Source organism: Lepisma saccharinum, chromosome 5 (assembly GCF_977018435.1).
Source record: "Lepisma saccharinum chromosome 5, izLepSacc3.1, whole genome shotgun sequence".
Taxonomy (NCBI): domain Eukaryota; kingdom Metazoa; phylum Arthropoda; class Insecta; order Zygentoma; family Lepismatidae; genus Lepisma; species Lepisma saccharinum.
The window spans coordinates 24,877,481-24,905,030 of NC_139233.1; the positions used below are offsets into that span (position 1 = coordinate 24,877,481).

Here is a 27,550-nt window from a genome sequence, read left to right on the forward strand (position 1 = left end):
AACGTTCAAGCATTGAAGCATTACGATCATGGAGATTGAGTACAATGAACCTTCATGGCATGATGCAATACCCAGAGCATGACTTCACTTTATGAATTGCTAATAACAAGATATGAAGATTAGTCACTCAAGGATGATTGAAAGGTTCAGATTTCTGGAAATGAAAGTTGAAGGAAGTTAAAAAAAATAGATGAATCGAGGAGAGCTGCTATGAGCAGCACACTATTGAAGTAAGGGGAGTGTAAAAAGAACAAAAATGTGTGTATCAAGTGCACAGCAGTAATGTACAATACTTATTACAGTATGGAGTGGAGGCATGAATAATAAAGGGGACAGAGGTACGATACATACAGTGGAGATGAAATACAGTAGAATGGACAGAATAAGGTGCAGGAAAGAATAGACCAGACACAGGAAGCCATTAATACTACAGCCTAGCTCAGTCACTTGGCATCATATTGGGTGACAATGAGAAAAGTGAGTTTACTGAAAAATTTCTGCTGACCGAAAAATAGACAAACATGAGGAGGATGGAGTAGAAAGACTTCAGCGAAAGTATACAACCCACTATATTAATTTGTGGGTTTTATGCACGTGTGGACTAGTGTGAACAGTGGTACTGTAGTGTTGTAAAAGGGGTGGAAAGAAGTTTTGTCAGTCTCTTGTCAGTGGGGAACCTCTAGTTATCTATTTCATCAGTGATGATGCATTGTGGCATATAATTGCAGGAAAAACCAAAAGGTTGATCCGTGTAAAGGGGGTCTCTTACCCTGCCATACTTTTTACCTATCAACGCATGCAGCTCTCCCACTCCTGCTTACTGGCTTTGAGGTGGTGTGCTGGGTGCGCAATGACCTCTGTAAGATCAAGTGAGATGCTAAAGCCTGTACAGTGGGATGCACAAATATTGCTGTGCAAATTGTATGTTATTTTCATTAATTTTTATCTTGCATCCTGTGTGTTAATAAGGAATGCATGTAATATGCATATGCATGTACAATGTTGTCAGGAGCTTGTTTGGTATTTTGTTTCAATCCTTGAAGCTCTCACTGGGTAAAGCAAAGAGAATAAACATGGTGATGGACAATTTCCTTGGTAATGCTTATCCATCCCACTGTACAAGGAGTGGTAAAAGGGGCAAGCGGAAGGCCAAATCTTTATGAAGAAAGTAGGTAGTGGAAGGAGAGTGAAGAAGGAAGGTTTGGTTGATTTCTTTAGCAATTATGTGGAATAATCTTGCCTGCATTTGCTGACAGAATTGTGGACTGCTAAACAGTGCCTGAAGTCAAATTGAATGCAGGGAATGGAAAATTTATGCAAATCATGTCTCATTGTCACAATGTTAAATCTAGGTGCACGGCCCCGCCCCCTCCTCCCCAGCTAGTCCCAAGATTTAAGAAAACTATCTCTCAACATAAAAATTTTCTAACAGCCACTAAACACCACTTCATCCATAAAAATCACTATTTCCAAACTCAAGTGCTACACATGATCAGTCATAAACAGAGCTAGGAATTTTAGGTGCAAAAATTTGCCAATAAAGGTGCAAAAAAGGTGCCAATTTTTGTACAAAAAAGGTGCTAAAATAGGTGCTAATTTTCATTCAAAATTTCTATGTTCTTCTGAGTGAGGCTACATCTGCGGTCACTAAGCAGATACTTGTAAGTTGAAAAAGAACGCTCAACGTCAACAGACACAAGTGGTGCGTATTTTGTTTTCAACCAGTAATCCACATCCTTGTTGGTTGTGACTTTTTGAACATCAGGGTTCTTGGCTAAACTTTGTTCTAACTTCTCTTTCCCGACCCCTTGCAGCTCTCGTCACACATCCATCAAAACAGCCCACTGTGCTTCCTTTTCAGAACACTGCTCCTCCAGTTTTGCGATTGCTGTAGTAAGGAAAGAGACGCCATGTACAATATAGAGTTCATCTTGCAATTCCTGTTTAAGTGCAAGTTTTTAGGCTTTTTCTACAGCTGAGGAATCACTAGGCAAAGCATCTAAAAATTTCGATATTGTATGGAAATGATTGCAAATAAACACTGCAGCTTTTAACCATGTGCCCCATTTAGTGAGGATGGGAGAGGGTGGTAATGAAAGTTTCGTAATTTCTAGGTACTTCTGTATTCTAGGAGCCTTTTTCACTTTTTTCTTAATGCCAGAAACAAATTCGTTCACATATATATATTCATCTTTAAGAGCTTCACAAACTCGATGCAAAGCATGAACAATGCAGGCCACATGTTTTAAGTTAGGATACATATTCTTCAGATTAGAAAATGCAGCTAACATGTAAGATGCTTGGTCTGTAAGAACTAACCACACACTATCATATTTTACGCCCTCCGGCCACAATACAAAACATGCATCATTGAAACTTTGCATTACACTTGCATTATCTGTTTTGCAAAGAAAATAAGTTTTTAAAAGCATGGGTTTCACTTGATGCCCATTGAGAGGTGCTACTAAGATGTTCGAAACGTACCTGTTTTACCTATCTGTGGTTTCATCTAGTATGAAATAGACTGGATGGTCAACTATTACTTGCCTGATCTGCGAGATTTTAGCTTCATAAAGAGGTTGAAGGTAAAGATTTCCTTAAGGTGCTCTCATCTGGAACATACTTCCCAGTATATTTTTGCAAATATGATTTCATGACAGGATTGTTAACTTTCGAAAGAGGTATTCCACACGCTATAAATGTCCTTGTATTTCTGGAACTCGAAGATGCAAGCGCCTCACCAATGAATTACTGTCGCTTCCCACCTTTACCATCTCGTAGTTCTTTATTCCAGACATGCTTCCAACTTTGTAGATGCTGCACAACCCGAGTGCGTTGGTGTTTGTCATCAACAGCAATAGAAATATCACACACATCACACCTGAGAACAGATCCATCACTCAGGATGCTGTCACCGCTAAACTGTTTAACAATGTCCTGCAGTTTCCCAACATTTACTTTATGTTTTGGCATGGTGAACAAGCCAATCTGATGCGTCGATCACAGACTGCAGTTACCTTGCTCGCTGAGACGGGAGAAGGAAACGAAAACAAAACAGCTTTCCTACAACAATCCGTAAACAATACAGCATAGGACAAAAAGAGCACAACTTCTAGCAATTGTAACGCGTCATTGTTGGCACTGTTTAAAGTCAGAGCGCTTACTACATTAACGTCCAAGAACTGAGGAAAGCCGATTCATTGTTGTGCGGTGTCTCGAATGTGGGTGGGGTTAAACAGTGCGCAAGTTGTATTAAAAAAAAATGATAAAGATGCAAAAAGGGCAAAAAGGTGCAAAAGGTTCTGAGATTGTGAAAAAGGTTGAAAAGGTTCTGAGATTGTGAAAAAGGTGCAAACGAAACACCATGAGTAGAGTTCAATAAGTGCTTATTTTAGGGATGAATCACTTTTTTACCCATTTTCACACAAAAAAATTTAAGGTGCAGCACCTAAAATTCCTAGCTCTGGTCATAAACCACAAATTTACATGGATCCAATCACAAAACTGTGAGTTATGGTCCTGTGATAATTCTGTTCCTCCTTCTCTTTTAAAATTGCCACTGTGAAAAAGAGAATTTCTATTGAGCCATTAATTAATTTCTAGAAACTCCTGTATTGACTAAACTGGCATTCAAGGGTATTTCAAATATCCCAATAGGTGAGGCTTTATAATGTAGAAAATATCAGTGTAAATAATCAGTTTACTGTAAGCACTCTGTTATTTATAAGAGTTTTGAAACACACTGTATAACAAGGTTGCACTTTGCATTAAGTTTCAAGTATGGTGCTGTACAGTCACAGAAAGTTCTGGGTTGTAATGAATTCATTGACTTTCAATGGAATGGTTACAACCCAGCAGTGTCCATGACTACAAAGTCACTTTAGAAGTTTGATGTTTTCGAGAAAGAGAAATTACACATCTAATAAACAATGCATCTTTATTTTTCCAAATATCAGTCTTTCTCATACACATAAAAAAAATCCAACAAACTAACGCCACAATACTTTTTTTTAACGTCTCTTCTCTAGCAAGCTTTTGGTTAAAAATAGTTCGATATATTTATAAACACGAGTATATCAATAAAATTACATGCCAATTTTCTTTGAGTGAAAAATACACAGCGATCAGCTGCCTCAATTTTACATATCTTTTCAGTATCAGAATAGGATGCTGCAGTAATGTATAATATTCGTTGTTTTTTTTCACAGACTAGTGCAAGTACTTATGTACAATCTACATTCAAGGTTCCTATATACAAAGTATAAATTTACCATCACTCGTACATGACCTCAACACACACACAAACTGGTATAAACATTACCTAAATACACAAATAGCTTTATCACTGACCTTGGCAAGGTACAAAAAATCTACAGGTAGAGAAGCAAGTTTAAAGAGGCTTAATACTACAACATTGGAAGAAAATGTATCATGTAAAATTACTATTTTGGATGGGGTATGCTTCAGCTGATAATTATTAATATGCATGTAGTTCTAAATAAAACATTAGAAATGGTATACAAATGAGCCAGTGCAATTTAAGAACACAATTCTTGAAGTGTAACTTTATTATACACAAGACATCAAGTTGTAATGATTATTATGTAGATATAGTTTTCATTGTCTGATAAATAGCTTCTTTTTGCTTAACTTATAACATTTGACTGGAATATATATTTTTATAGAGAGATGTCAATGCATTTCATTGTTGAAATACATTGTTCAATATTCTAACATAAAGTACACTCTAGTGAAAATGTAGGGTGCAAATTATTATTGCGCTGCCAGATCTATGTCTGTGGCATTGAATTTTGTGGTTAAATATATGTTGTAATAAGGTTAAACTATATAAATATGGAGACAGAAAGGAGACCCATTAATACCATACCTGGTATTTTAACTCTTATATATTTATCAGACAGCATATCAATAATTCCAATACGCATACACCCATTATGCAAATATTTGTGGAGTAATTTTACATAGTATTTTAACGTTACTACTTCATAACAGTTACTGTGTGATGTAAAGCAACCTTAGTAGAAAGGTATAAAGAAGTATCACAGTGGATCACAAAACAAACTAACGCTTAGTGTACTGACTGAACAACAAAATATGCAAATTGCTTTACATTATCAAAAATGTACAAATTATATAGAGTTAGCATCTGACTTGAAAAGCATATTATTACGAATATAGAGGCCCCACTATCTTCTTGATACCATGAATCACCTTTGAGCATTGCTAAAGTCTGAAAGAGTCAAAATAGAATAGTGCAGTACAATAATAATAGTATCATATGCTTTCCCAACAAAATATTTATAGGTTATTTTATCTTTTCAAGCAATACCATATTTTTAAAAACATTAACAAGTACCCATAATTTCAAAAACTGTTCACATGGAGACTATTATTAATGCTCTTTTATATATTTTCATAAATGACACTGAGTTGTAAAATTGCACATGGTACAAACCAAAACAAATGAAAAGGGCCAAGCATATTGACAAATCTGATTTTATAGCCTCTGGAAAGAGTGACTAAATTTTCAAGCCTTTTAAAACTAACGTATGTGAGTATATGAAACATTAAATTACAGTGTACTGATCAATTTTCACCACAAAATTCACTTTTCATACTTCGAAGGTGAGGGAAATATAGTTTACATTAATTCCAGCCTTCAAATATGAATGTAATACCAATATTGCTCTCTTAAGCCTTGTAAAAATGTAAGGGAACATCAATTCTTACCAGTACCACTTATTGTATGGCGTAGAGTAAGTCCTCATGGTTGCTATGGGGGGTAAGGTACAATTTCTTAAACCTGTGAATGAAAAAGCTGAACACACATGCATCCAGTATTTGCGTTATAGAGACTGTTAGCCGATTTAGTAGCCATTCATTATAGCAGCCAGGTGTTTCTTGTCCTCCTCTGAAAGCCCACTCTTTAGTGTTCTTCGTACTGCAAAATGAAGCACCACTCAAGATATCAGCATTACGTTACATATAACACAAAAAATACAAATATATTAATAGTATTTTGTTACGCACAAGTATTATATATTAGGTAAATATTATAAGTAAAACTCATCAATATTTCAAGTTATCAGTAAATATATATGAATGGATGAAAGGAGGAGGGCCACAAGGGCTAAATAACAGCTAAAACTAAACACTCGCCAGACACTGGAATTTAAATATTCGCAGCCATGAGTAGTAGCTAAGAAATGAAAGATGGTGGTGTGAGTACAACCTGCATAGTTATGAGGTCCAGATCAAAGTTATACGTAGAATGTAGAGAAAAACTTTGTTTTCAACAAGTCTGATGAGAGAACAGAGTGGTATGGTATGATGTAAGAGGGGGTTGCAATGTGAAAGAGGGTTAGTAAAGATGGTGAGGTGTCTAGAACATTACTGGGTGGCCTTGTTCAGGCTGGGGAGTGTGGTTGCTCTTATGGCTGATATGTAGGTTCTCTCCCATCTTTTACATACTGAGGTGTTGGTGGATTGGGGTAAGGGGTGGAAAGAGTTGTTGAAGGGATGATGATGTAGCTGGTATGAATAGCAGCAGTGAAGTCCAGATTTTAAGTGAAGGAGCGGTGGCTGGATTCTGAGGTTGAGAGCTGTGGATGTTTCCTCCAGATGGAAGCCATCACAGATGTTGCATGTGAGGATAAAGATGTTTGAGGTGTGGCAGGTTCCCTTGCGGTGGAGGGTGAATTTGCCAGTTACAAGAATGGGGCAGGTTTTGCACCTAGGGCAGTTTAATTTTTGAGCGGGAGGGAATTGGTTATAGGGGTGAAGGGAGGGATATAATGGACATGGATGTTTTGGAGGTTGGCGGGGGCATTTGAAAACAGGGGTTGCCAGGAAAGATGTTTCTGGTGTCCGGATTACAGAACATAGGGTATATCGGATTTTGTTGGGGGTCGTTTTGCAAGTATAGGGGGTTGGTGGCAGGTTTATGGTGTGGGTGTGAGGCAGCTTAGGATATTTATTTGTTGACCTGGGTGGAAAATATCAATGGTTGACCAAGGCTTGATGTAGGTGAAGGTTGTAGTTCTGTCAGGAGGTGGGTGAAGTGTTGAGGCATTATCCATGAGGCCAAGTAGAATAGGATGCTTTCATGGCATGGAATGGGTGAGAGCTGGAGAAGGGTAGGTATTGCATGTGGTTGCTGGGTTTGATGTGGATGGATGGTCATTTGAATACACCTCATACCATACCACTCAGTTTTTCGACAAGCCTGTTGAGAGAACCACATTTTTCTGTACAGTATATAACTTCGATCTGGTCCTGGCAACTATGCAGGTCGAAGTCACACTTCTGTTTCCACAGGGTGGTTACTCACCAGGAATTCCTTGAATTCTGGGAATTATGTGTGAATTCTACTTTAATTTTTCTTGTAGACGTGAAAAATTACACCTCTTTTAATATAAATCCTATTCACATTTTATGCAAATAAAAATTATTTTCGTAAAATTTTCTTGCTCGCAATTCCTCCTTTTCTTACTCTTATCAAGTTTATAACCATAGCTAGGGGGCGGTGGGAGTCGGCCCTGGGCGCCAAACTATCTAAATGAAAAAAAGTTGTAAAATTGATTGATTGATTGATTTGTAGTTTTAAGTCCACTTTGTGCACAGAAAGGCTAATCGGGACTGAACTTACAGTTTAAAGTGTGATCCGAACTACTGTGCCATGTGTTGAAAAAATAATTGAAATAGTTTGTTCGAACACAAATGCTTTAGCACCAACTTCTACCCCCTTTTTGCATAATTTACGAGGACAATAAAGTCTTTGATACTACTACTACTACTACTAATTATTATTATAACAACAACAACAACAATAATAATGTTGGTCCCGGCAGGTTCGAATCCTGGCTTAGGCATGGATGTTTGTGACTGTCCATTCATCAATTTCATCATATCACTCATCCCCATCTTCGCAAATTAGCCAAACGTGGTACAAGAAGCGAAGTAAAATAAAGCAAATCAATAATAATAATGATGATAATAATATTATAATAACATTATTATTAACACTGTTATTATTATTAGTAGTATTAGTATGTTTATCCTGGCACTTTCTTCCCGCCTGCTCAGACAAAAATTCGTGGTTGCGCCTCTGATTGTAAATAGAAACTCAGCATCTTAAATTAAATATTTTAATTATATTACGTATACAGTTTAATTGAATTATAATTTTTGGATGTTGGAATGACATAGACCCTTTTATATTATTAAGATATTTGTGTGTGGATGTTGAGGCGTACGTAAGGGTGAAATAGAGAAAACATCTGCTTGAATTTTTGGAGAGTTTGCCTTGAAAACCGGGAATTATACTTGAATTTTATCATGGTCAGAGTAGCCACCCTGTTCCACGATCTTTCTTTTCTCAACAGCTGAAGATTCAGCTTGCGGCTGAAAAATTTAAATTTTTCCAGTGTCTGGTGAGAGTTTCCTTTTCCTTACATGTATATTTAGAAATTCAAGCTAAAAAATTTAAAGCTTTTTGCTTTTTACCATTGGCAAATCACACATTTAGTAACACAAACATATAAATATAATATGTCTTTAGTAGTCACAGTAATTAGAAATAAGCAGTAGTCATCAATGTAATGTTACACAGTTTTAAAATTATTATATTAATAGAAAAATACATAGATTCATATTTGATATGAAGAGTTAATTGGGTGTCAGTATTGTTGTATGGGAAGTAAATACTCGTAAAAGGCCATGAAGTAGAGGAATTCTATATGATGTTGCATATTTATTTTTCTTCATTTCGAAACAACTTACGCAAAAGTATTTCACAATATACAATTTTAAAAACTAAATCAGTACTTTCTAGTGCCTTTATCCTGTCGTGGAAACACTATAATTTGCAACTCTAGCATTTGTAGTTACGGAGGTATACATATTCATTTTAAACCTTGTCCAATTTTGAACTTCCCAGTGAAAAGGAGGTGGGCATTTAAGGGTCTACATTTACTGTGCACTAGTGCCTTGCAATAACAAGTTGAAATTTTGACACGCATTAGAGGAAGTGTATGCAACTTGGCTTGGATATCTCTTGTCCCTTTTGTGCTACACCATTTCAATATATATGGAGACGACATAATGTGTGCATACTGAGCTCTCATCAGGTTACTAGAAAGAATAATGCCACCTTCCTGGTTGGATTACATTTGTAACAGCAGGCACACAACACAAAATATGCATTTTTTTGACACGTGTGGCTTTTTAAGGCATATTTTGGGGTATTTTATTTGCTAACTTAAACAAGCTGAGGGTATTTTGTTTGGTGTGTAAATATCACTGGGCTGTGATCAAAAGTTCCAAAGTTATTGAGTCCTGAAGTTAGCTCTGAAGCTCATTTCTCATATTTGGATCAAATTTTCTGTTGCGCACCATCTTCTTCCACAGGCTATAACTCCAGAACTATTTCTCGGAGGAACCTAATTATTTGGAATACAAGCCTTCCAGACATGATTGAACCTTCATGCCAAATTTCATCCAAATCAAAAAAACCATGACCTGGAGACCCTGGTCGATCTGACGTATAATGACCCAAATGTCAATTACATGCACTGGAGTACACAGAATTTTTATTCAGGAGGGGCTTCAATTATGTATAAAGGTACGTAGTGCATAACTGCTTTCTAACACAAGATGCTTCATATATATATAGAATTTCCACTCCCAATAATGACAGTTAGGGGTTATTTTAAGGGTAGTTTTTCTTGTATGTACGCATTGCTTGCATTGTAGAATTATTTTCTTGTAGTTTTAAAAAAAAAGAAAAGTTCTCTTGAAACGTCACAACGAAAAACTGTTTTCTTATGCTTGCACAGGGTGTTTGTATTTACCATTCTGTTCCCATCAGAGTTCTTCATTGCTTTTATTTGAAAATGTTGATTTAGAGAGGGCTGTAGCCCTGTCAACCCCTCCCTCTGAATATGCCAGTGATTACATGCATGCACAATGTGTGGAAACTAAATATTTCCACTTGACAATAAAAGCTGCACACAGAGATTAAATAATGTTTCGTCCCCCTTCAATTACACACCAACCACCTCTGACAGGGTCCAATTTGAATTTACAATTTTTGTAATTTCTGATTTGACATATAGAAAAAATTATTTACACAAGAATTGAACAACTTTAACTGCCCCCCCCCCCCCCCCCTTGCTTCAAATAAACTCATGGTTAAACATATGACACTAGAGCAAGGAAACCAACAAGTTCAATTGTAATTGTTATTGCCATCACCATAGCACAGGGATTCATATTTGATAACCAAGAAATCACAGATTACAAGGTAGACACTTGTTATTGTTTTCTGTGAAACATTAAATACATTTTATTACATGTAATAACTGCATGCAATTAGACTTAAGCTTAAATTTTTAAACATTATTAAACCAAACCGGGCTAAACTGATACCACTGTACATCAATACAAAGATTACTGATTCAGGAAATTTTGACAAAATAAAATTACTCTGTTATACAACATACCAAGTGTGATAAAAGAATATATGACCTTATTTTATTGCACACACGGTTACCATATTTTGTGAAGTGAAAAATAGGACACCTTATTTTATTTTCGAGAATAAATGTACTTGGGATCCTGCATTCAGTCTCTCGGTTCAACCTTGAAAACACCCCTCTCTCTCCCTCCCCCCCCCAGATCTGATCCCTTCTCATGACTGCCCTGCTTTTTTTTTTCTGTCTTCCACAATCACAACCATGCTCACCCTGGCAATGACCAGACATTTCCCTTAGGGATTTCCCTCTCATCACTTTCTAGTTGCGAGACTCATACCTGCACCTACAGACATTACATGAAAGCTCTATCAGAGGGATATTTAAGTTAACACTGTCATTAAAAAAAAATGATGGAAAAGTACCAGACTTTGTTTCTCAAACATTTGTTTCATTGTGGAATTAGGTGAAATGGGGTGTTTATCTTGTATCTGTACATACGATGGGATAACAACAGTGAAAGAATACCATTTAACCGATACTCAGATATTGATAAAGTAGTATCTGCTCAACCCTTATCTGCATTACCTAATGTTAATGTTGAAATTCGGCAGCATATTAATCTGCTTATACTTAAACATATTCCAAAAAGCCTCAGAATAGTAACATCAAAATAAGAAGAAATACAACATAAAAGGAAAATGATGCAGAAAGTACAAGTAAATTGTCACTGCTATTTGCACTCGCATGTAAGATTGATTAAGTTTAAAACAGAAAAGGCCAAGCATATGCACTTCAGCAGATGCACCATATAATACATATTACCATCCATGCATGTTATCTTACTTGTACTCCAATACCTCTGACACCCAATATTACGGAATTCCAATATGGCAAGGTCAGAATTCCAAATGTAATATGGCTTGCATTTGATTTGTAAGCTTAAAATATGATTGCAATTCATATATTAAAAAAGTTATTAGCAAAACAAAGGGCATTATTTCAAAAAACATTCCAGGGCTGACTATTAGTATTTTCCAGGAGCCTCTTTATTTGTTAGTTTCCAACACCACATGCCAAAGACAAAGCATTATTTTTCAAACAACCCATTAATCACCTACAAGACATGCACGTATTTTTTTCTCATTATAAATTATCAGGAAGAACTTACGCATGCTCTATCATCACTGAGAACTAATAACGTGAGAGAGCGTTAACACCTACCCCCATAGACATTATCTATTGATTGTTAGGATCCATCAGCAATGGGAACACATTGTTCTCCCGAGTCCGTGACCGTTTTACTGGAGGGAGAAAGAATTATTAGCCACTCTCGTAAAGTTCTAAGTCTATTTTCCCCACCTTCACCATCAACACACACTCTTTCCTAAGTCATGCCGGAGAACAGACGAAGGGAAGACAGGAACTTGGCACGTGCGCTTAATGTTCGATTTCTGGAAACAACCACAGGGCACATGATCTAACAATGGCACAGGTGTCATTAAAAAATACACACAGACACAATGGGATACACAATTGCACTGCATTCCTATTATTTAGCAACATAAAAGCAAATCTTGCGAGCCAATCCTCTAATCGTAAACAACTGCATGATCTGCGCATTGGAATCTTAGTTCTGAACTGATACATTTTACCACATGCAATGGGCATGTGAACGTGAAGCTAACGAAAGTTGAATCAGAATTTCTGAAACACAAACCCAATATACGATGTATATTGTCTGGGTAGTCATTGGAGTTTTGTCTTGACATAGATTCTTGGGTTACATCGACATACAGGTAAAAAGGTGCACATTACATGTCATTAAGGCACATAGGGTGTAGAGGTAAGGGGCCCACTCATTAACGATCTGTCATTGCAGTGGTGAAGGAATCAGTACCATGCTCCAGCTTCCAGGTACCCATTTTATTAGAGGTTGCGAGAACCCCTGATCCACTTTATGAAGGGATATGGTCTGAAAAAAACTACTTGAGACCATACACCCCAGGAATGGAAGCTGAGTCTCATGCATGAGAACCAACCTCCATGGTGGAGTGGTTAGAACAAAATACTACGATGACAGGGGTCCCAGATTCGAATCCCACCCTGGGCAAGTGTGTTCTTTTAAGTGTGTTTCTTCATCAATTGCATCATATCATCGCTCATCTTCATCTTTGCAATTAGCTGAAAACAGCAGAAAAGCTAAGTAAAATAAACATATCGATCCTGCACGGCAGCCAAATACCCTACCAACAGAACTTTCAACATGCTGAGGGATTAATAAATTTATACTATAATAGAATAGTACTTGGTAGACCTTTCAACTACCAATTTCATCATTGTAGCCGGAGTAGTTTCATAGATTGGATATGCCTGTTTGGAACTTATCACATAGCATAGGTGTTCATTGTGGCAAGATACAGACATAAATGATATTTTTTTATAGATAGTATTTGCAGGTCTTGATGATTTTTTTTTGGGGGGGGGGGGGGGGTCTTACTTCTCATTAATGTACTAAGTGGAAAGTGATGTGTGGCATATTGAACCACTGCAACGTGAAAGGTTGCATTTGTGTCTTAAGGTTTGTTTTCACTCTGAAGGCAGGTGTCATGTTGCTATTCACTTTGGTGTGAAAACTCCCTTAGATTAAAAGAGCACATTACAAACTCCGATGTTTTAGTTTTCTATTTCACAATGTTCCACTGCCACACCTGTTACTTCAAACAATGCAGAAAACTGAATAGGTGATTACAAATACACACATATACATATAAAAAAATAAAGACAAGGATCCACATCTTATGAGGATTCAAACACAGCACCAAAAACCTGGGGATTGTGAATTTGGTATTTCTCGTCAAATTATTCTCCCCTACGTAAAAAAATTCATAAAGAGCAGGGTTGAAAGTAATACAGTGTTAGCATTCCAGTATTTTTGTAGCTCTTAGAGGATTGTCTGCAAGATCATAGAATGTTACAAACTTGTTTTCTGTTTAGGTAATGCACTGCTGAGGTAAAAACAAAAAGCAGTTTTCTCTATTCTATTTGAAACCTCATTAGAAAATATATAACCATGGAAACTTTGTCTACCTTTCACATCTTGATATTGTCAACATCCTTGGCCAAGCAACAGGAACTGAGACCGTAAATTCAACTCTTATGATCCTTGCTAACTACTTACATGACTTCCTATCCGAGTGTCTCGTGCGCTTTCTCTCCCTTGGAGTTGTACGTGTTGTCGGAGCTTTCGTTGCCGTTTTCACAAGACTTTCCAATATCTCATCATCTCCATCAGTCATGGTATCTGTTGCACATTCATCTCTGAGAAGAGGGCCAAGTGTTGTTCGACCTTAAAGAGAAATTACATTAGTTTTCTGGCTCTCAGGATTCTCACAATTTCTATAGTTGAGCTGTTACGCTAATACCAGTCTTATACAAGAGAACCAAATATAGGGAAACTAGTACACTATGAACGAAAAGTCACAATCTGATACTATTTATACTGCAAGAACATATTAGGTATTTGCATGTAGAATTGACGTAAAATAATGTCATAGGTTGAGAGGAATATTTATTCTCTTTACAAACATTGTGCGGTAATTTGTATGTTTCTCGATAGAGGTCTGTCGGAATGCAACAGTTAAAGACCATGTTCTGATGTGTATGTTACTCATGTGTTTGGTTCCCACATTGTGTTTCTGAAGTTGTCTAACCACACGACTATTATTTATTTATTTATTTTATTTATTATGTCTTGTTTATCATGGCGAAGTCAAGGCTTTGTATTTGTAGCCTTTTCTACTACTTAACAATGTTTAAATTGAAATTTCAGTATCTTAAAATAAAAAAAACAAAACAATTTAAAGCATTGCATAAAAAGGGAAATATTGAAAACAAAGAAAGGAAAGTATAAAATTACAAAGAAAAAATTACATACAGGAATAAAAGCCTAACCTATACTCACGGGCATACAACAAAAAACACACACACATATTCATGACAGTAATGTGGAAATTGGAACATTAAGTTGAATAACAGGTTTCAGTGTTTTCCTGCAGTAAACTGTATTCAATTTGATCCTAACGTATAAGCTTGCACTAATGTGCTAACTATTTGTGCCCAGTAAGAAATGTTTTAATTGTGATTTCAAGAGACATGCTGAAGATGTCGAGGGGCAGCAAGTTCCAAAGAAATGAAAGTTAGAAATATATCTACTAGATGTGAGGGGTTGAAACCAAGATATGGACTTTTCCAGTTTTGTTTTCAACTGTGTTGCAAGATTTATGGAATAACTCTCCTCTTGCTGACTTCTTGCTTCAAATGCAAGGGTAAATTAGACGTTGGGCAGTCGAGCAGTTGTTTATGACCAGTGCTCGAAAAATTTTCTTCAAAGCTAGGTGCCAGCTCTGAAAATCAGGTACCAGGAAACTACCTACTAGCAATTGTGCATACTACAGTGTGTTTCAAAAGTCGCACAACCCAAACTTAAAACCTCTTGCACATGAGTGTAAGAATGAGTAGTAAAATACTCTTCAGCAATGCACACGCGCTGCTCCAAAGAATACGCCATGCTGAATCAATTAAAAGAACAGGCATAGTAGCATCGAAAGTGAGCAAAGAGAATTCAGTGTAACCAGAAGGCAGACTAGGAGTCCAATTTTGGCACAAAATCTTGGTTTATGATTTTTCACGTAAATGTATAGCCAATACTTAGGCACTGTTGGCAATATTTCGACCTGCTAGCATTGCCATATATGTCCCAAAAATGGTACTTTTTCACTCAACCCATAAAATCGCCAATAAAAAATCCACCAAATGTTGCACATGATCAATATTGGTCGCAAATGACAGATTAACATCGCATCACACATCTAATTATGACCTTTTCTCATTCAAAAGTGCATTTCTGGAAAAATTTTAACGCTGCCTTCCGCCAGTTATTAATTTATCTAAATTTTCTGTATGGAGAAAACTGATAATTTTAAGCATTGAAATAAATCCCAATGGATGAGACTTTATAATGGAGAAAACCCGGTGTAAATATCTGTTACGGTTTTCATGATATACATTTTCAAAGTTTGGGTTGTGCAATTTTTGAAACACACTGTATAAGAAGCTGAGCATCACGGTATTCAAAACATCGCTAAATCATTCGAGAAAAACTGAAATGAGTGTTGGGGGACAAAGAGTAAGAAATTATTACTGACTCTCTGGAATGTTCACAACGTTGATTTAAAAAAAAATAATTTGCTAACTTGCGCTGTACTGCAATTTGAACTTAGAATCATCAAAATTTCGTACATATTACAGCATAAAATCACAGTCGCCATGGCGACCTGGATTTTTGGAGCCCTGTTTATGACCATTGATAACATAGCTCAGGCCAAAACAGCAAAATGACAACATCCTATTAACAATCTACTCTTAGCAGTCAAATAGGGATGAACCACATTGTCTGATAAACAACCACTGTCTAGTCACCAAAAGTGGCAATTTGAAAAATTTATTCGGTATGAAACCAAAATTTCTAGTCCCATTTTGTGAATTGCAACCTCAGATTTCAAACACTATGCTCAACTTACCAAGATCTTTCCTCTGGCGCCTCCATGGCAGGGTTCCATGGAGTGACTCTGCATCTGATATGTCACTGCCTCCGAGCAACTGTCGCAATTCAGCATCTGCTCTGTCTTCTTTGCTCTTGAACTTCCCGACCTGCAACGGATGAAACTAAATCAGGTTCACATGTACCTCGCATCACACATGCAATCAACATAGTCAACTGTGCAAAGGTTGAAATAAATGCTTAAGTAAACATGCTGGAACCACAAATGTGGTATACTCTTTGGATGCAAACTGATGGTTTACTGAAAACCTGAACAATGAAGCTAATTTATACTGCAAACAAATCTATTTAATGTAGATTTTAAAACATACATTTTATTTATATTGATAAAAGTTCGGCAGCAGTTATCAGATATAGTCATATGGTTGACTAAATCTAGATTATTTGCAACATGTATGTTGATATTTTTAAAGCATTAGTTCAACAAATTATTTATCTTGATGATACTGATCATTAAAAATGAATGTACTCCATAGTGAGACCGTCATTTGAAGGTCAGGCAGGACCTGCCAAGTGTGTGTGTATTGTAGGATGTACGGTCAGTGCATATGTAATCAAGAAATCCTGGGTTTGATTTCTGGTGGAGACATGTTGTACAGTGGTTTGGACCTCACTATAAACAGACACTGTCTTTTGTCATACTCCGCACATGGAACTAGAAAACATGGTGATGGGATTCAAAGACCACATTTATGGTTAAACATTGAGACTTTTTTTTTATTTCTTACTGTATAATTTCTGTAGACATTCTGGTGTCTTGAGGTGGAGATTATCCATTTCATGTAACGATTGCACTGGATACATCTTACAGTGCAAATTTTAAATTCTTAGCTTGAGAAGTTTGAGATATCAGCACATTAAAATGACGTTGATTATAATCAATACTGTAATTGACAGTTGAACGTCTAACTTCCATAGTGTGACAGGTGGACCTATAAAGCTTACGTTAAACTAGCATGTGCAATGCCTTTTTTTTAACACACATTATTATTTTTTATATATCTGTACTCTTCATTAGTTCCAAAGATACTGATATTATGTAATCCATTGCACCTTATAGGCAAACAGATCTGCACTTCCTCATAATTTGTTGCCAAATTTGATGTTTTAGTAGGATGGATACACAGGGTGGCTACTTACCGGGAATTCCTTGAATTGGCTCGGGGAATTCTGTGTGAATTTTTCTTAATAGACTTGAACAATTGTAACTTTTTTTCATTAATCCACATCCCATTGCATTTATACATATTTATTAATGCCCCGAGGCAAGTTTTTCATGAAAAGAAAGTTCATTGAAAATAAAACAATTACATATATCAGTTTACTTTGTTAGTGTCCTTTGCAGACCAATCTTTCTGACAGATGGAAGATCACTGCAAGATAAGATATCTTGAAGTTGATTAGTTAAAAGTGAGTTTCAAATTATACAATTAGCAATCTTTCATAGATAAATATGTCCTGTAACATTTGTGACTTGTGTTTGTAGATGTATTTCGAGTCTGGATATGTGGAATTGAAAATGTAAACTCCGTACCTTAAATTAAATACTTTAAATATATATATACCGTTTAATTGAATTGGATTAGAATTTTTGGATACGTTGAAATCAGACACTTTTTATTGTTAATATATTTGTGTGTGTATGTTTGTGGGTGATGAGAGGCAATAATACGTAAGGTTGAAATAGAGAAAACGTATGCCTGTACCTTTGAATTTTTGAAAAGTTGACCTTGAAAACTGGGAATTACTTGAATTTTATAATGGTCGTAGAGTGGCCACCCTGATTCAGTTAGTGTATTCGCACTGCAGTTTAATTGCTGATTAGTACAATCTGCTAGTAGACAGACAGGTTTCTGCAGAGCAGAATGATTGCCAAGCTTAAGGCTCGACTGGATCTTTGGCAGCCGTATGGGAGAATTTTTTCAAATTTTCCTATTCATTTGAAAAACAGATATGATATTCCAAAATATGAAAAATTACATGCACTTAAAATTCCTTCTAGAGCAATGACGTGCATTTTCGTGTAGTTTGCTTTCGCTGTTATCTAGATATTCTCAAAAGTTTTGCGATTGTGTAAGTCTGATAATATCTATATAACAGTGAAAGCAAACTACAAGGATATTCACGTCAATGTTCTAGAAGGAATTCTGAAAAAAATCACCCATATGGCTGCCAAAGATCCAGTCGAGCCTGAATTTTGGTGCAATCAGTCCCAAATAACCCTAAAATTTTGATGTTGGTCCACGATCATGAGTGTAATTAGAGAACTACTTGAAGAAGCGACAGACTCCAGTCTAGGAAGCCAGAAAACTGTGATGGGACTTGATGCATCATCCAGTGAAAAGCTGTCTCATATCCCTGGCCCTCGACAGGCTGTTGCTCCTCGGAATTAAGTTTTATTTAGAGCCAAGCCAATACTGATCTATCGATATCAGTTGGAATTTATTCACCAATAGCAACAGATACATTTTCAGAGTTCAGGTCACTCACGTCAAAGAAAAAAAAAATATGCAGCATGACACTGTCAACTATAATTATCCTGGGAATTATGCAAAATGCATAATTTTCATTAATTTTGCAACAGGATTCTTGGGAGAAACTATTTTTGTGATTAAATATTTCATGTGAAACTATTGATATTTTAAAGCAAACCACTGGTAGATTGATATATAGGTCAAATGAAAAGTAATACGATAAATATTCAAATGTAAAACTAATGTGTAGATATTCTGACCCACTTTAAATTGTCAGTGTTGAAGTATTGATTGGAAATTGGAAGGATGTTGGGTTCAAAGTGGTTGATACCTAGTTTTATTAGGCACAAATCTCTTACTTCTCATTTAAATAATAATTCAGTATTTTTCAAAAAAATATTCTAGTATTAATACAGTTTGCATACAATTAACACAGTTCGGATGGGCGACGGGCTAAGAAGACAGGCGATGTAAAAGATCAGAAAAAGTGAAAACGTGGCTATACTTACTTCAGTGATCATCTTTCCTCTAGTTTTATTCCTTTCACGGTGATTGGCTTTCTTCTCTCGTTGTTGTATGACTCGCTCCCTCGTTGTGCGGTACTCCAATGAAAACTCCGAAACCACTTTGCAGAATTCATTTGGCTTGGCCTCTTGCACTCGATGGAGAGGCACTCCTAACCACATAAGGAACTTGTGGAATCTGTAAAGGCAAAACATTATGAAATATTTATTAAGAAAATCACACATAGTATGGTGACCACAGTGCAACTCGACACCATTGTCTGAATGTTAAGTTGTAATCAGTTGATGCTGCCTCCCCGATGGCTCAGTGGTAGCGTCATCACCTTGTAATCAAGGGGTCCGAGGTTCGATACCCGGTGGAGGCACAAGTGGTTCGGATCCCACTTTAAACTGTAGGTCCAGTCTCGATTAGCCTTACTGTGCATAAAGTGGACTTAAAACACCAAATGAATCAATGTAATCAGTTGATGATTACTGAACTATCGTTGGTGGGGGCCCATTTTTCTTAACTGCTATACTCTACGTTCATTGAAAATATGTTTCTTGCAGATGTTGCCTGCATAAACAGGATGGCTACTCACTGGGAATTCTTTGAATTCCAGGAATTATGCGTGAATTTTTCTGCAGACATATTAGTCTTTTATTAAACTAAATCCCATTGAATTTGTACATATTTATAAATGTCCTCAGGTAATTTTTTTTGCAGTTCAGTTTTTATTTTTATCGAGGAAGGAAAATATGGCTGCATGGAAAATAACACAGAATTATTTTACTTTATTAGTGTCCTTTGCAGAACAATCTATCTGACAGATGGAAGATATAATATCTAGAAGTTGATTAGGTAAATTTGAGAATGAAATTCTTATACAATTAACAATTTTTTATAGATTTGTATATCCTGTAACATTTGTGACTTGTGCTTGTAAGATGGATAAAAAAAAATTGTTTGTACTCCTGAATTTTTGGAAAGTACGCCTTGAAAACCGAGAATTATACTTGAATTTTGTCATTGTCCTAGAGTGACCACCATAATAAAGCAGTCTCCTGATGTAATCAGGACCATGCTCTGGCCACTTTTAATCCCTTGATTAGAGGATGGGTGAAATAGCAGCAAGTCAGTGAATTGCCTTACTATTTGGCACACACAGATGTAGTGTGTAGAAATTTCAACAAAACATGCAGGCTTGACCAGGATTCGAATCTGGGTATCTGGCATACCATGCCACAAATACAATTTCCCAGACAATTCCACACAGGTACAACAGCAAGAGCGAAAAATCAGGTGAAACCAGGGCTGGCTCGGTAGCTCAGTTGGTAGAGGAATGACATGGTGTGCCAGGGAACCAAGTTCAAGTCCTAGTCAAGCATGCATTATTTGCTGAAATGTGAACGAAGTCAGTGAATGTATTACAATAGCGGGGTGTTCAAAAAAATGTAGACACACTTTAAAATGAAATAGCTGCTATATTATTGTGAGTATCACAACAATAAAAAGGGAAAAGTTACAACATAGACACAGTTTCTGCATGCAATTACAATAAGTGCTCAAACTGCAAAACACCAGCCTGCAAACACCTTTGCACACGATGCTGTACATTCCTGATGACATGTTTCAGAGTAGCCACAGGGATTGCTGCACAAGCCTTTTCAATTTCATGGCACACAGTTATGCAGATTAACAGTGCCGTTTAATTTAAACTGAGCCTCATCACACCACACAATTTAGAAAACAAAATTAGCATAGTTTTTCACCTGCGCAAGGTACCATTCACAAAACTGATTTCTTCTGTCTGGGACATCCTCATTCAATGTGTGTAACAGCTGTGGAATGTACAGATTTCCAGTTTGCTCTGTGCAAAATACGACTTACGCTTGCCTACTCGCTCCTGTTGCACATGAACATTGTTGTGTTGATTTCTGTGGTGAGCATGTGAATGCATCTAACACCTGAACAGACATGTATGACGTGCTTTCAAAGTGTGTATACATTTTTTTTAACACCCCAGTATATTCCTTGAAAAAGCAAAAATGTGCTGAATATGACCGATATCTATCAAAATAGATTCTATCACATAGAAATGGCCAAATATGACCTTGAAAAGCACCTTAATTTCATTAGTTTCTCCATAATATGAATTTCTATATATTTAGGGAACACATCATCCTTACCAAAAAAAAAAATATGCTGTCATGAAAATCTTAGCCCTAGTAATGAGTAACTATGAGGAGTGGCTCGAATCGCTTAATTTATAAACTATGTATTTAAGAAGTAGTATAAAAAACATGTTTCAACAGGCAATGCTCTCACTGAAATGTGATAATGACTATTTCTTGAACGTTACTGCTAACAAGGATACTAAATGTACAACTACAAAAAATCCCCTGCTATCAGTAAATTGTAACATTGATGGTGGACTGATAAACACACTAATAGATATGATTTTAAATAATGATCTGTAGTGAACTAATTGTACAAATATTTGATGTGGTGCTGTATGAGGACATTGCTGTGCTCCACACTAAGTAACAATAAACCATTATATTGACACTACTTTATCATCATCATATACCAGTTCAGCTGTAATATATATATATATATAAATACCTGTTAATTACTCTTCGATGAACAATCCCCAGCACAATGATTCTTTCTGCACAATCTGCTAAGAAGTCTGCCATCCTAGAAAGAGATTGAAAAAGGAGGATATAATGCATTAAGTATTTGAATTTTTCTTACTTTGTCACTTTTCTGCCTCTCTAGGATAATCGCAACGATGAGAATGACTGACCTTTAGATTAAATCTATGAAGTTAATTTAAAACTATCTTCAAGAATCTTTAGGCATGCAGAGCTGCAGTTGTATTGTCATGTGCATAATAGTGACATACTATCAAAATAATTTAGCTTCAAGACCTGCCAGAATGTTCCACGTTAAAATACACAAATAATCTCAACGAGCAGTACATCAATTTGTATGCATTTTAAAAATAAATACAAGCATTGAATCTGCAATCGAATAACAAAAGAAATTCAACTACAAGAACGTGACGTAAGGAGTGTTTTATACTTACTTCCCCTTCATCATCATCGACCCATCATGCTTTGCAATTGCCTTTAAGTGGTCCCACGAAGCTTTACATTCTATCTCCATTCGCTGGATGTTTGAAGTAAGCTCATCAAAGTCCACTTTGGAAGCCCTTGTGATTGCACCGATCTGCAGGCAAATGGATTCATTTATTTTGTTTTCGTTAACATAAAATTTCAAATACAGTACTTGCAATTAGCTAAAAATGCAAACATTTATTTCATATATTGTTACTCTTAGCATCCACCATAAGTATATGTGTGTGTCTTTCTTTCTTTCTATGTTCTATGGTTGTTACATAACACTTCTACCCCTTTGGTTAATGACCATGATATGTTCTAGGTTTTTATTATTAAATGTATTATTACTAGATTTTGTACTAAGTTGTCGTATTATTCTTACTATTAATAACTCAGTAATACTCAGCGGTGAACGATGAGACTCTGTGAAGTACACAGACTCCTCTCAGGTACAGGGATAGTGTTAGGCAAATACAATGAATGCTCACAGCACAGAGGAATAAAACCACATTATGGCAGTAGACAAAACGAAAGGATTTATTCTTTATTTATTGCGATTATAATGCAAAGAGGCTTAGTACAAGGGGGAGGATTTTACTTTGACGATGACTCAACTAAAATGCATAAACTCAATGTGTGGCTATCGGCATGCCTATGGTCACATAGGTTTAGCTTGCGCCCCGAACTACCACACCAAGAGATATGCAATAATAACTGAGCCAACGTTTGCTCTTAGACTTTTATTCCAAATTAGTCCTTAGGCTAGCTTTATTTCTTAACGTAGAATGGTTGCAGTATTGTGCATAGCATCAATGCATGGCCATCGGCATACCTATGCTCACATAGGCTTAGCTTGTGCCCCAAACTACCATACCAAGATGTATGCACAACACCGAGAAGTTCTTTTCAAGTTAAAAGTCTTCGACGATCTGTGGCGAATGTGTGTGTTATTTCTTATGCAATATCCTTGCTTTTATACTATTTCAAGAACACAGATTCAAGTACAGATGAATCACATACTATCTACAAAAGATGCTACCAATAAAACTGACATCTACACAAGTTTAGAAATACAAATTCACATAGTGCACTCTCGCAAATCTAAAGATACATTGAACTCCTCATAATAGAACATAAAACACAATAAATATTAAACAAAAGATATACATTACAAACAAGGTGCAATATTACATATAATAACACGAAAATTATGCTTTCTTTCACAAAATAAATATATTAGTGACATATTTTAAAGTTGTGATGTCACAAAAATATGGATCATATCATCCATGAATGATAAATTGATGAAATGCACATTGAGGTTTGCAGGTTTTTGTCAGGGGAGGCAAATGAGGCATAGTATTTTCTCTCATAATACCACTGCCTCCTCAAAAAATGCCTTACAAAGAAGAAATAAAAATTATTGTGACTGAAATGAAATTATATGTGCAAAATATAAAATTTTAGTTGGACATTCATTCCAGAGGAAAAGGGGGTGGCATGCATTCTACCAGTTGTTCATGGAAATGCATGATAGGATAAAGGCACAAATACATCCATGCCTTCACCAGGGTTAGAAATTTGGACCTATGGCTTCTAATAGCATATTGGCCAATGATGCAATCTTGTAATCAAGGGGTTCTGGGTTTGATTCCCTGTGGCACATTGTACAGTTGTTCTGATACCATTATAAGCTGCTAGTCTAGTCCTGACTTGGAACGAACTTTACCAAATACTAGTGAACTGTCTTGTATCTGTTTACCGTGTGGATTACGAGCAAATCGCTCCTGATGATTTTCAGTTGATGTTTTGATGTTTATTTGCAATTTTTAAATTACACCATATAATTGTATTATTGTAGGCCACACACATAATTACATATATACATATAAATATATAAAATGGATAAAAGCAAGGATGGTCAAAAGGGCTAAATAAAAATCAAAGAAGGAGAAAGGAAGCTCTCACCGGACAGTGGAAAATTTAAGAATTTTCGCTAACTTTGTCGTAGCATCTTCGGTGTGAGAAGAAAGAGAATGAATTTTTCCACTGTCCAGTGAGTGTTTCCTTTCTCCTTCTTTGATTTTTATAAATATATAAATATGTATATGCATATAAATTCAATATCATGTAAAAGTAAAAAGTAAAAGTAAAGTTCTCCCCTGTGCTTAGCACCATGCCATGAAGGCATATAGGGGGTGTGGGGGTAATGCCCCACACTTTCTCGATCCGGTCATGAGTGGGGGTGATGTGATCAGCATCACGCCCCTGACCGCCTTTACCCCCCAGGGTTTCCCCCAGGTACCCATGTCATTCGACGCTGGGTGGGTGCCGGGGCTGCTTGCAACGTTAGAAAAGTTCCCGGATTTGAACCGGCCGGGGATCGAACTCGGGACTTTGAGCATGGTAGTCAGACGCGTTACCGACTGAGCCACCGCGTGTTAATTTATTTCAAATTGTGGTGTAAATGAAGAAGTTGTAATGGTCATTGACAATATACATTGTACTGTGATAAAAAAATTGTGTCAACCTTCATTCTGGTTAATATATCTTTTGTAAATCGTGTGCGAACTAGTGTCGCTATTTTTACTTTACAAACTGTAAGTCTAAACTTCACTAATTTATTACTACTTGATTTATTGCATGGTGACTTACCTCGGAGTAAAGATCGGATGAATCTGGGAACTTTTCCATTACTATATGACACAGATGATGCAGAAGTGAATGCTTGTGCACTGTATCTTTGACCTCAGGAACTTTGGACAAATATTCTATCTGGAACCCTTTCACCTGCAGAAATAACAATTTGCATGAAACAAAATGTGAAACATGGGTGTACTCTGGTGTAAGTTTTACATATTAGTTTGGATTTAAAAAAATATTTTGATGCTGTGTTAGTGAACATTACATGTACAGTATACAGCAGGACATCATCCAATTCCTATCCAAGCCAATGCCTTGGTGGCTGAGCTCATTGCATGCTAGTCTCCTAATCTTACACATTCTGGATTGGAGTTCTGAGTTGAACATAGGCGCTCCTCTATGCTTGTATTTTCACAAATTTTATTTAATCATCATCACATAACCTACATTGCCACAATCAACCAAAACAAGTAAAGGCAATGCAATAAAACAAAAATATCATTTTTTCCAGTATATCTCATCCTAATTGCTCTCTGTGCTTAAAGTAGGTATTAATTGCAATGCAATGTGAATAAAATTTCACAATTCTTTACATTTTGTCAAGATTAATTAATTCACCAAAATAGTTTTTCTTGTATGTAATCATTGCTTCCATTGTAGAATTATTTTCCTGTAGTTTACAGTTATTACAAGCATAAGAAAACAGTTTTTCGTTGTAACGTTTCAGGAGAACACACGCTCCCTTCATCAGACATTTATTTTCATTTTGACTAAAGATACAGTTATAACAATGGTTAGTAAATTTTTAAACAAAAAGAATCCCTTATATAATGGATGTTGTCAATGTTACATTGTTGTAATATAGCAACTTAACTGTGAAAAGAAGCAGTCTGTTTTATTTTTATTTCAGATAAAAAAAATTTGATGACATTATTTTTTTATTTAAAATTATGAATCCCAAATATCATCAGGTAATTCAAAGTCATCATTGTTTTCACAAAGTCTCTTGATGTTTTCTGATACATTAAATTTTAAAGATGGTGGCTTACTCCATTTGTGAAAAAGAAAACTCCATATTGGATCTATGTTACCATTTTCATTATTTAATCTTTTCCACTGTTCTTCTGCAATGAACGAAGCTTCCCAGACATTCAACTCTATGTTTCCCGTCAATCTTTTTAAAACCCTTCTCTTTTTAATAAAATGCTTCTCTTTGATGATGTGAGCTGACAAACCTGTTCTTGGGTTTAGATTTATAATGTCCAAATGGTGTTTGTGCCTTGCTGTTTGTCCTACATAATCCTTTGAACATGAACAACAACTTATATTATATATTCCTGTGGTTTCCACATCTGGTAGAGAGTTTCTCATTTTGAATTCATTAAATGTACATTCCAAACTTTTTGGTGACCTAAAAACAATTTTGAAATTAAATCTTCTAAAAATTTTGGCAATTTTATGTGAGAATCCCTTGTGGAATGGAATGCACACAAATTTCTTTTCAACAGATTTTTCATCTTTGTCTGTATTTCTCTTTTCCTTTAGATGATGATATTTGGGATTCATACTTTTAAATAAAAAAATAATGTGATCAAATTTTTTATATCTGAAATAAAAATAAAACAGACTGCTTCTTTTCACAGTTAAGTTGCTATATTACAACAATGTAACATTGACAACATCCATTATATAACGGATTCTTTTCGTTTAAAAAATTGCTAACCAATTTTATAACTGTATCTTTAGTCAAAATGAAAAAAAATGTCTGATGAAGGGAGTGTGTGTGCTCCTGAAACGTCACAACGAAAAACTGTTTTCTTATGCTTGTAATAACTGTTAACTACAGGAAAATAATTCACCACAAACTCTGGAAAGTAAATATATTAATTTGACCTGGTTTCGTCAAAATTAAAAGGTTATTATTATTAGAAGTAACAGGTGCGGCAGTGAAACGGGCGATTTGGCAACCCTGGAAATAGCAAGTTACGTAAGCAAGCAGAAAACGGGAGTGGTGTCATCTGGACAACAAATCTTTGCCATTGACACTGATATCGGTGTTCAGTCGAAATGGCGTCGTGGACCGGTGAACAACGCGCTTTTGCCGTGAAGGCGTTTTACAAAAACAACGACAGCTGCGTGGCCGCGCAGCATGTATTTCGTGCCCATTTCCATCTCGCACGTCATGCCCCAGTCCCGTCGTCGCATGCTATCAAATTCTGGGTGATATGGTGAGAAAGAGGGGTGGAAGTGCATGTGTGTGACGGAAAATGGGGGCCACCTGCGTGATGTCATTTTCAAGTGATGGACATCTTGTGCCGTGACATGTCTGTGCAAGATGTGCACGTTGTTCAGAAACATTTATCACAAATTGCAAGCATTGTAAATTCATGTTGTATTTGTTTGATATCGCTGTGAATAAATTTATATCTCTGGTGGAGGTTTCAAAATCGCCCGTTTCACTGCCGCACCTGTTAGTATTATTAATATTACATGAAGATAAATAATAGTTGGAATTTTAGTTGGAAACATTCATATGGAATTCTCTAATGTTCATGGTGTTTTCCATAAACTATCCTGCCCAACAATTCTAAATGAAGCAATAGTTGCCTTTCAAAATAAAGAATGGGGGCAATTTTTTTCAGAAATACATTTAAAATGCCTTAATCCTTTCAAAACACACACATCCAG

At 36.1% G+C, this 27,550-nt stretch overlaps 1 protein-coding gene across 10 annotated transcripts in view; it reads right to left on the reverse strand.

Moving 5' to 3' along the window:
- Positions 1–3,920: 3,920 nt before the first annotated feature.
- The window catches only part of Fhos (Formin homology 2 domain containing), a 292,809-nt gene continuing 269,179 nt past the window's right edge, over positions 3,921–27,550 (reverse strand). For 2 of the 10 annotated variants that reach the window (XM_083122314.1, XM_083122318.1), the window contains 8 exons: positions 24,875–25,009; positions 22,186–22,328; positions 21,720–21,794; positions 19,100–19,292; positions 16,076–16,205; positions 13,675–13,842; positions 11,718–11,797; positions 5,413–5,962 (listed from right to left, as the gene is read on the reverse strand). In XM_083122314.1, the coding sequence (XP_082978440.1) occupies positions 11,733–11,797; positions 13,675–13,842; positions 16,076–16,205; positions 19,100–19,292; positions 21,720–21,794; positions 22,186–22,328; positions 24,875–25,009 (909 nt within the window). In that variant the 3' untranslated portion in view covers positions 5,413–5,962; positions 11,718–11,732. Of the gene's footprint in view, positions 5,252–5,412; positions 5,963–11,717; positions 11,798–11,827; positions 11,948–13,674; positions 13,843–16,075; positions 16,221–19,099; positions 19,293–21,719; positions 21,795–22,185; positions 22,329–24,874; positions 25,010–27,550 lie in introns of those variants that run through there. The other 8 variants (XM_083122317.1, XM_083122311.1, XM_083122313.1 and 5 more) reach the window with 6 other exon arrangements.